The sequence below is a fragment of the Lipotes vexillifer genome, unplaced genomic scaffold (genome assembly GCF_000442215.2).
Source record: "Lipotes vexillifer unplaced genomic scaffold, Lipotes_vexillifer_v1.1 scaffold248, whole genome shotgun sequence".
Lineage (NCBI taxonomy): Eukaryota > Metazoa > Chordata > Mammalia > Artiodactyla > Lipotidae > Lipotes > Lipotes vexillifer.
The window spans coordinates 14,385-25,000 of record NW_006777568.1 but is presented as its reverse complement, the minus strand read 5'-3'; the positions used below and the strand labels follow the sequence as shown (position 1 = coordinate 25,000).

Genomic DNA, 10,616 nt, shown 5'->3' with positions numbered 1-10,616 from the left:
TCTCCTCTCCAGTTCCCGCCCTCCCCCCCGAAAATTATCTGGAAATTACTTCCAACCTCCTCGGGCACTTCTGACACTTTCCTCCACTTCCAGGCGGACAAAGCCCTTTCTCGGGAAAGCCCGGGGCCGCCCTCTGGGCAGAGGGAAGGGTTCCCTCGAGCCCCTCTCCCACTGCCTCCTTCCCGACCCACTCGGAACCACAGAAGTGATGGGTGTCACCCCAAGCCAACGGGCCGCCTGGGGCTCAGGGCGCGTGGCCACGGCGGGCACCAGCACTTCTGAGAACGCGGCTTGTCCTCGGATGGATCCCCGTATTTATATTTGATTTATTTTTTATTTTGTAGCACAAACAGAAATCCATAAACTGTCGGTTCAGCGCCATTGACTCTTTGATCAGTTACTGGGCTATTTCTTTCCTTCCCCACCCCGCCCCCCATCTCCGTCAGTGAGAGGAGATTAAATGCCTTTATTCTCAGCCCCGTTTATACTGTAAAGGTACAGGGAAAAATGAACAATAAAAGTGCACTTAAAACGGAAACCTCCTCCTTCTCTATGCAGAAACTCAGCGCTGCCTGAATCAACCTCTTCGTTAGACTACAGAGATTTCCGAAAACATTTAGCCCTTATATACAAAGGAAATAAAAGCACCCTGTCAACGCGCCTCCCGAGTTCCAGAGGCTTCCCTGAATCCCAGTGAAATAATTACCGAAGGACACGCCGCCTCCGTCTTTGTCAGAAAGACCGTAGTTTACCTGTCAGATCTGTTTTACTCTAAGAGAAAACCATAGTGTTTTACCACTGCAGACATTAAAATCTAACACGCTTGTTGCCTAGGTAAGGACAAACTTTTTAAAGGGGAAGTAAAATCCGAAAACCAATTGCCGTGCAGGGAGTGGGAAGCATGCGTGCTGGGCTGCAAGAAGCAGAAAGAGTTCCTTTTTACTTTGCTCACAATTCTTCAAGTTAGCATCAAAACTGAAGACACTACTTTCATTTCTAAGCGTGAAGCTCAGTTTGGTAGTATATTTTAAATCAATCTGCGCACAGTGGATTTCACTTAGGCGTAGGATTTGCCCCTCCCCCAACACTACTTGAAGAAAATGGGGGGGGGGGAATCTTTAAAACAACTAAACAACAACGTACCACACAACACAAAACCAGCCAGAGGCTGCACAATGTCAAAAAGCAATGACGCACTTTTCTGCACTTAATCACACGACTGATAGCCAATAGTTATCATCGGAAAAGTTGACCAAGACAGGTTAAATAATTTAATAAGGAACTGCTGGTAATTATGTTATTTACAAGGTATGACAGAGGGTGGAAAGGGACGAGAAGCTACCCCCAGAGCAATGAACAGGTTTGGGTGACCCCTGGAGCTCGGAGTTTGAATTATGGAGATGGGGGGCTGAGAGGTGAAGATGGACTAGAGGAGAACAAGGTGACTTTTCACCCCAACACATTTAACTTTTAAATCCAAATAAACGTCTCGTGTTACTAGACCATCACACTGGAAAGGAGGGAAAAAATGAGCTAATCAAGTCCAACCCAATGGGCTCTGGAAAGGAGTTAGTTGTCTTTGTTATAGAAAAAAAAAAATCAATGAAATGATTCCAAGCAGAGAGAGAAACGTTTAAAAATTTACAAGGGGGAGACCCTGAGAATTTTGTCAAATATTAATTACCATAATTAATTAAGACAGAATTTGATTCCAATCACAAGCCATTTAATAAAGCATATATGTCCTGTTCTAATGACAACATAAACTATTTAACCAATCACTTCATTTATTCCAATAAATATGGAATTCTCATTAGCATGTCAAGGAAACTAAATGAAAAACAAATACACCAGATCCATTTGTCAGTCTCCTAGTCTCTGAAACCCCAGGACAGCCCCAGCTGAGCAGTGAAAACTAGTGTCGAGGCTTAAACTTTCTCACCTGTTTGGTCATTGAATCTATGAGGCGAACATACAGATCCTGCTCCGTTCTGACTCCTGCGAAGAAACAGGGACAGATTCTCATCAGGATTTTAGCAAGGGCACACGGGGGCACAGGAAGTCGGTAACCCAGGACTGCCACCTCCATGATGCAGCAAAAGTTAGGCATGCCCTTTAAAAGGCAGGAAAGAACCCCAATCACTTCTCATTTAAATTTTTTCTTTTCTTAATTAAGAAACTTAATACTCTTAGAGTTTGCATTTAAAGGTGCAAGAAATGTGCCTGGCTGAGCGCAGGCCTGGTCGCTCCTCCGGGTGGCCCATGTGCTGCTTTATTTTTGAAAACAGCACGAAATGGAAACTAAGTGAGTGTCTGAACTCTTTCTAATGTCTCTCGAGGATTTTTTTAAAATCTCAGTGCACAGGAAGTAAGTTGTGCTCGGTGTACAGAGCTACCCCCCGTTTCAATAATTAACATTAATTTGCAAAATTGAAAAAAGTCACTTAAAAGTGATGTTCTGCTGGCACCCCGTATCGATCCCCTTTTTACTTTCTGCTTCGAGCCCGACCGGTTAATCATGTGAAGTGCCATCGACTTATTGATCATTTATGTTTTGTTTTCCTTCTATGCCATGAGAAGATTTCGTGTTTACATCCATGTCATTTTAATCTCAAAATCTTTATGTCCTTTAGCCATCGCGGAAAGGGAGAGCGAGCCCGGCGGGGCGGGAAGGCAGGAGCAGCCGCCGCCACTTACCGTTGCTGTACAGCAACTGGAGTTTATAGTGGATGCCGTTGTTGGTTTTCTCGTTGTTGGGCTCCTGAAAGTAACGATAAATAATTGCATTTAGTGCGATCGGTGTCCGGCGCGGCCACCGCACTCGGTCCCCCTCCACGACCGAGGCCCCTTGGCCTCACGCATGGCAGGATTCCTAGCTCGGAGCAGCGCGGTGATGTCACTTTCCTGCTGGAAGGCCAGCGTTCTCCTCGCCCGGAGTAAGTCCGGGGGCGCAGAGAAGTTGCCCAGCCCTCGGCTGGCCCGGGCGGCCGCACGTGGCGGCGGCGGGGGGCGCCTCGCAGAGCGGTCCCCGCCGCCGAGGGGGCACTCGGGGCCACCGCGCTTGGGCACCGCCTGCCTCCCACTTCTAGAAAGATGGAGGGTGTGACTGTATGTTTGCACTTACTTTCTCTTTCTCCACAAAGTCCACAAAAGCGGTCCTTTCAATCTCCACCGGCTGCCCCTGCCTGTCGTAGAGCGCCAGCACGAAGTGGAAGAAATTGGATTTCCGGAGGTTGGAAGGCGGCTGCTTCTCGAAGTGCGCCCGCGCCAGCCCCACGCCGCTGCGGGAGGAAAGAGACAGCGGCCCGGTGAGGAGCGCGGCGCCGGCCGGCTGCGGGGACCCGGCGGGGCCGGGGCCGGGACGCGCGGGGGCGGCCGGTACGTACCTCTGGGCGGCCGTGTTGGCGTCCACCGGGGCCGGGACGCGCGGGGGCGGCCGGTACGTACCTCTGGGCGGCCGTGTTGGCGTCCACCACCCCCGCCGTGTGCATCCACGAGCGCACCGGGTTCATGCCGCTGCCCAGCGGCTCCTCCTTCATGGTCGTCCCCCCGCGCGGAATATTCTCCTGAATCCCAAACATGAAAACTGGTGGCGGCGGCCGCAGCTCCCGGCCGAAAGCGCTTCCGCGAGCAGCGGCGCTCGGGGCTCGGCGGCAGGCGGCTGCCCTGGCCGCGCTGGCCCTGCTCGGCGCCTGCGGTCCGGCCCGCCGCCGGCTTCAGCCCGTCCCGGGCAGGCGCGACATACACCGGCGGCCGGGCGCTCCGGACGGCCGGGGGCGCGGAGGCGGCTACACCGGCGGCGCTTCGGCGGAGCAGGACGCGGTGGCCGCGGCGGCGGCGGTTTTTGTTGTTGTTTTGCAGGCGCGCTCAACGTGGTGTCATCCTAGCCAGGCGGCGTCCGCGGCTGCAGGACACTGCGGGATCGCCCGCTTCTGGCGCGGCCCGCCTGCTCCAAAGACAAATAAACGGGGCAGTGAGTGCCGCGGCGCAGTCCCGGGCGCAGGCGGGGCGCGGCGGGGCCTGGAGCGGCGCGCGCAGCGGATGGAGGCGCACAAAACTCAGCCCTCTCTCCCCGAGGAATGGACCCTTTCCCGGGAGCCAAAACTCGAAGCCCCCGGGAGCGGCGCTGTCAGAGGGTGACGTCGGGGGGCGGCGCCTGCGCCATATATGGGAGCGGCCGCCCCTCGCCGCGCCCCTCGCTGCCGCCGCCGCCGCCGCCGCGCTCTCCGACTGACTGCCTGACGGCGCCGCGAGCCGGCCCGAGCCCCGCGAGCCCCGCGAGCCCTGCCGCCGCCGAGCGCCGACGAGCGCCACCGAGCGCCGCCGCAGTCCCCAGCCACGCGCCGCGGCTCCTCGCGCCCACCCGCAGCCAAGGAAGTTACTACTCGCCCAAATAAGTCTTGAAACGAAACAAACAGCCAGTGCACAACTGCAGCCTGGCCCCTTAATACCTCCTCCCGAAATCAGCCACACAGTCAAAACACCGTGGGGAGCAGGGGGTAAAATGCCGGGGCGCCCCCAGTTGCCCAAATGCTGGCACTAAATGCAAGGGGCCGCAGGTCGCCCTGGGATGGCCCAAAGGGAAAAGTGGTAGAAGCAGGGCAGGCTGCAGGAAGGGAGCTGGAGGGGCAAGCAACGGACTGGGGGGACTGGTGGCTGGGGACTGGGGCCTGGGGGCGAGGTGGGGGATGGGGAGCAGGGCTCCCCGGCCAAGGCGGGGCGCGCAGCTCAGCCTGTTTTCTAAGCAGTCCTAAAGCGGCTGGGGGGGCCGGTCTGCCTCCGTCTGGGCCTTTCTGGGCGCGCGTGCTTTCCGCCCCGGTGGAGGCCACCGAGTGTCGGTCTGGGGACCCACGTCGGAGGCGGGCTCTGCCAGATGCTCTCTTTCCCGGTGGCCACGGGAGACCCCGTCCCCCAGCCTATCCTTAGGCGCGGCGAGTGACAAAGGCGGCTCCGGGCTCTCTGGGCGGACAGGAAGCGCGCCCGGCCTCTGCGGCAACCCCGAGCCGGGTGTCCGGCTGCGCGCCCCGCGCGATGACCAGACCTCCCCGGTGCCAGCCGCTCTAAAAGCCGAGCAGACGCTGCGGGCGCCCGGGTCCTGCCCTCGGTGCCGGTGAGCCCGAGTGAGCGCGCGGCGCGCGGCTTCCAGACCTGGTTTCCAGGAATCTGGAGGGCAGCGGGGTGCGGGTAGCGCGTGGGCCCGGCGACCGAGCTCCCGCAGGCAGCCGGGACTCGGCGCCCAGGCGCACTGCCCGCCCAAAGGACGTCTGCGCGACACGGAGCGGAGGCCCAGGGGACGACCAGGAGCTGTCCCGGCACTTCCCTGCCGAGAGAATTCAGGCCCTTCTGATTAAAACAAACAAAAAATTAAAAAACAGGTTTCAAGGTGCAGTGTGTCGCAGGACAGCCTCTTCACGCCCGGTCTGGGGCTGCACTCGTTTTCTTTTTTTTTTTTCATGAATTGGCAGTGTGTGTGCGTTAATATTTTAATTAATCGGGAAAATCAAAGTCCGATTTACGTTATCTGGGGACCCCCAAGCCTCTTGGAAGGGGTGAGAAAAAAAGCAGTGCTGGAAAGCAATCTATTTTGCTGGTGTTGGGGGTTAATGACTATTGCCAAAGATAAGTGAATTATCACAGCTGTTGCGCCAGTCCCATCTCAAAATCCATTCCGGTGCCGGCCGTCTAATTAAATACGTAAGTATAATAAAATCATATTTTATGACTATTTGAAGGTAATGAGATTAGTCTTTAGAAGCGATCGCCACATATTAAAGATGCCACTGTCTATAGAATGTTAATAACCTTAAATCAAAGTGTATGGAAACTATTCACGATAAATTAAATGAAAATTTCTGTATTCCTAATAAGCCCAGTGCTTTCCATCCACAGCCGACCCAGTGGAAGAGGGAACACCTTCCTCGTGGAGGGACAACACAAAATAAAGTTAGTCAACGGTGGAGGGTCGGGTTGAGAAATCGCTTTGTCTCTGCGTATTTAGCTGCTTCTGGGGCTCACCGCAAGGCGAGTGGCCAGGCAAGCGTTATTGTCAGATTATGCAAAGTGCCTTTTCGGAAAAGATGAAGTTGGAAAGGGGAAACAATGTTCCCTTTGTAGCACACTTCCTAAAATGCCCAGCCCACGCTGGAGGTACCCCCTTCCTTGCTCTAACGAAAGTATCATGCTTAAAATCATTTACAGTATCTTTAATTCAGATTACACGCGCCAAGGCGATTTAAATCTGATTACCAAATTAGAAGGTTTTAAAACAAATCCTCCTAAATCTGATACTGTTGACTAAAGAGGGAAAAAAAGTTCTATAAGCCCATCACATAAGGTAACGATCCTGCCCCAGAAAGAAAAGGGGTTTTAAACCTTTTTGACAACAAATGCAGCTGCCCCACTATTTTGGATGATATTAAGCGAAAATGAATGCAAATCTGTGTTCAGCAGCCATCTGGCCCGAAATGGGGGAATCAGCTGCTCTCACAACAGGCTCGGAGGCTGAATCCATTTCAGCTCATTTTCTAGATCATCTGGTCCCGCACCCAAAGCGTGGAAAATACGGTCTTTATCATTCACCAACTTTATCTTTTTTGTCACTCCACTGCTGGCTCCGAGCTGCGGGCACAAGGACTCGCCAGCCGGGCAGGGTCTCCACACGGGCCTGCTGGGGAGCGGCCTGGCAGGGCAGCCCCTCAGCTCCCACACCTCACCCCACCCCAGATTTTCCCCTTGACGGGGTGGGAGCGGCAGCGGAGAGGAGCGAGGGGCCCAGCGCCCAGGCCGGGGACGGCGGAGGGGGCCGCAGGTCAATTCCTGGATGTGCAAAGAGATGCTGGGAGCGCATCCCCGCGCCCGCCGCCTCTAGCAGGAGCCCTGTCCCCGCCCCTCTCGCTCTCTGGGGATCTAGGGGAGCCCAGTACCCAGGCGGGGGAAGCCGAGGGTGGGGGGGGCGGCTGACTCTTTGGAAGTTGAGCAGGCCCGCCGTGACCGCTGGTCCAGCCTCCGCGCACAGACCGCTCCCAGGGGCCAGACAGACGCCCAGGGGGCCGGGCCGGGCGGGGCCTGACCTTCGCTGGAAACCTCGCGGGCCGCGACGGCGGCGACGACAGCTCAGGGCGCCGCGCTCAACGCGATTTGCACGGGTGGCCCTCGCGCTACTGCCTCCTCCTCCTCCCCCTCGGAGGTTGGGAAGTATTCCTTTTGTGCGGATTTACGGGGAGAGACTTCAATGAGCCCCCTCGCATTTGCATTTAAATAGCGGCATCAAGCGCTTCGCGTGCCACACACCAGTGGGCTCCCAGATGTCACGCCGGAGTCAGTCAGATGGCCAGTGCCCAGCTGTCCTCCCCACATCGTGCCGGAGCAGGCAGTGACCTTAAAGAGACAGCGCCCGCAGCCCCTGGAGCCCCGCTCGGGGAGCGGCGTGCAGGGCGCAGGGCCGCAGCCGCGCTTGGCCATTGACCTGCGGCACCACCCGAGGCTGGACCGGGCGGTACAAACGCGCAGCGCCCGCGCCCAGGCCCAGCCCGGCCTCCCTGCCGGCCGCGCAGTGTCCAGGCCGCCGCGCGCACCAAGCCCTCCGCCCGCGCCCACTACCCACCCACGGGAGGAGGGGAGGGCTGCTCCGCGCGCGCCAGGCGTTGAACTTCCCCCTCGCGCCTCCCAGTCACGGGTCCTCCACTGCTGCGTGGTGCAAGGCCTGGAGAGCGGGAGTCGGGCTGGTGCCGGCCTCCGAGCCATCCAGAAACTTCGGCCAAGTTGGGGTTCCAGGGCGCAAGGCCGGCCGCGGCGTCAGCGCCGGCCCAACGTCCAGAGCACTCTGTGAATGCCCCTTCCTGCTCGCGGCCGAGCCCGGGGAGCCAGCCGCCCTCTCTCCCAGCCTTCCGAAGAGTAATAAACTGCATTTCCGGCGTTGAGAAGCCCGGGCCGGGGGTTCCTGGAAGCCAATCCCCAGGAGGCATCCGAGGTGCGCGAGCGCGGCCGAGTGCGGCTCCCTCGTAGCGCCAGTGTCCTCAGGCCCAGGCTGCGCGGCCATGTCCCTCAGAGCCCTCGGGAAAGGGTGGGAGCCAACGCGCCGAAGGCCAGCGGTTCGCTTTCCCGCCGCCAGTGCTGAGTTGCAGGCGCGGCCCGCCCCACGTCCTCCGCGCCCGGGGGTCACGCTCAGACAGCGCCGGTGACCCGGCCTCCAGCCCGGCTCCGGCCCCGAGTCTGGGCCCGGCGCCGCGCACAGGCACGGCTCGGGAAAAGAACCCGAAAGCGGAGGGCCAGACTGACCTTGGGCCCCGGCGAGAAGGAGGCCGCAGGGGCTGGGGGAGCCGGAGAATAGAGTAATCCCGGGAGGGCGCACCTAGAAAGTCCCGTGAACTGCGGGGTGGGGGGGAACAGCCAGGCACTCGCAAACCCTGCCCCTCGGGGGTCAGTGACGCGGCCACTGAGCGCGCCCGGGCTTTGCCTTGAGCCGCGGGGGCACGCTCGCCCGTGGGCCTGGGGAGACCAGGGAAGCCTGGGCTCCGCACTCAGGCCACCCCAACCTGTTAAGCTGCGTACCAAGGGGGCCGGGCCAGAGTCTGGGGAGTTTTCCAGGCCCAGAGAACGCGCCTTCGCCCTCTCAGTACAGAGACGGAAGCTGCGGGGCCCTCAGGAGGCCTATGGCGACGGAACCCAAGCCGGGACGCGCGTCCCGCCTGCCCTCAGCGGCAATTAACTGGGCACCTCGCCCTGGACACACGGGGCCCTTCTACGTGCTCCTCTCCCCCGCGCTGGAAGGCGGGAGGCCTGGCTGGATTCACAGCTAAGAAGAGCGCACCGAAGGGTCTCAGACCCCTGTTCTCTGCACCGCCGCCCCCACCCCCCACCCCGCAACACCGGTCACTCTGTAGGCCCACCCCCGAGTACCGAAAAGGGCTCAATTCTCCAAGTGAGAACGTGCAGGCGCCTCCTGCCAAGGCGGCCAAGTTTGATAAACAGCGCCTCCTGGGGTGAGGAGAGCGGAGTGCTGCAGCGCAGCCGAGAGCCGAGCCGCCCAGGCTCCCACCCACCCCCGGGCAGGTGGCCGCCGCGGCTCCCCGCCCGGCTCCACCAGCTGGGCCGCGGCTTCTGCGCGTCGGGCGCACCTAGGCCTCGCTGACCCCGTGACCTCAGGAGCGCGAAGAAACGTCCACCCGCCGCCCGGTCCTAATTGCCGCTCACGTATGTTTGCAAGAGTCAGGCCGAGCCGGGCACCGGGAACAAGGCCCAGGCGGCGAACACCGCGCTCACGCCCTTGTTGGAGAGAAGCGCGCGCTCCAAGTGCCCGGTTCTGTCGGGGCCAGCGGACGCCACCGGAACGCGCTCGACCGTCTCCTTGGAAAACCTAGCTCCAAGCGGGGCCGAAAATGCCGGGGCGCACCTCGGCTCCTGCAGCGTGCGAAATTAGAAAGGAAACAGTTAATTACTGTCTCCTTGTCCTAACTTTTCTCTGGTCCTTTCAGTTACTTTGTCTAACCCCATATTCTGAGTCAGCCCTGGGAGCTCTTCAGCCAGAGCGAGAATCCAAAATCAAACACTCGCCTTCTGCCAGCCGGGCTTCTCCCAGGGCACCTTGCAACCTTAAAGGTTGCCTCTCCGCAACAAGCTCGGAAGGCGCACCGGTGCTGGGAAAGACAGCTGAAGCGTGGCGGGGTCCCTCGGATCCGAAAAGGCACAGTGGTTTCGCAACGAGCTGGGATTTCCCGAGCTGCGTTCAGCGGCGCCCCAAGGCAGTCGGGCAGGCTGAGCCAGAGCCGGCGCCCCGGACGCGGGTTCCGCGCGCGCACGCCCGCCCCCGCCAGTTTACAAAGCAAACTTTCCCCAGAGTAGCTTCTATGTGGAACGGCGCGCGAAGTACGCCAATCAACACCTAATCACACCCAAACTGGAGAAACACGGATCGATCAGATAATTTCAAATATTATAATTGGCTTTAATTAAACACACTGCGTTCTAATTAACTCTGAAATTTTAGCATGCTTTGGGACACTAGTGTCTGATTTGATATTGTCAGTCCAGATGTCCTAATAAAATTCAATCCTCCACTCAAGACTTCAATATTCCCTAAGAATAAAATGCAAATTAAATGCTAAACCTAAAGTATCGCCAGAGGTATAATCAAGAAAGGTGTCTCAAAACTTCTCACTTTTTATTACGCAGTAGTTTAAAAATGCAGATTACATCCTAACAAGACCTCTCCAGTACACCATAAATCTTAACTCTTTCCTGGACGGGGATGGAGTGCCCTGCCACTGGCTTAAAGGTAAAGGAGGGGGAGAGCCAGATCCCATGATGGAACCGAACAACCTCCTGTGGAAGCCAACGGAGCGCAAAAGTTTGCCAGTGACATTCTGGTTTGAAACACGGGTTTGCCAACCCGGGCAAAGGAGTTGGGGTGGTAGAGAGCCAAGGGGTGGAGGTGAACGGGATGGCACGGGACTGACGTCCTCCTCTGCCGCCACCTTCACCCACTCCTTGGCCACACCTTAACGGAGCGTGTACACATCCCTTCTCCTGCGCAACGGTGAGGAGGTGGGTGACCGCGGCCAGGCCCGGTCAGTCCGTTCGCGTAATTATCTCAGCTGCGGGGACAGGGAGGACGAGGC

The 10,616-nt window shown here is 58.3% G+C and overlaps 1 protein-coding gene across 4 annotated transcripts in view; it reads right to left on the bottom strand.

Moving 5' to 3' along the window:
* Positions 1-3,625, bottom strand: part of EBF3 (EBF transcription factor 3) — a 119,338-nt gene extending 115,713 nt beyond the window's left edge. For 3 of the 4 annotated variants that reach the window (XM_007451174.1, XM_007451175.1, XM_007451177.1), the window contains exons 1-4: positions 3,448-3,581; positions 3,125-3,281; positions 2,698-2,761; positions 1,943-1,998 (exon numbers count right to left, since the gene is read on the bottom strand). In XM_007451174.1, the coding sequence (XP_007451236.1) occupies positions 1,943-1,998; positions 2,698-2,761; positions 3,125-3,281; positions 3,448-3,581 (411 nt within the window). Of the gene's footprint in view, positions 1-1,942; positions 1,999-2,697; positions 2,762-3,124; positions 3,282-3,447 lie in introns of all 4 variants that reach the window. The other variant, XM_007451176.1, reaches the window with a different exon arrangement.
* Positions 3,626-10,616: the final 6,991 nt, after the last annotated feature.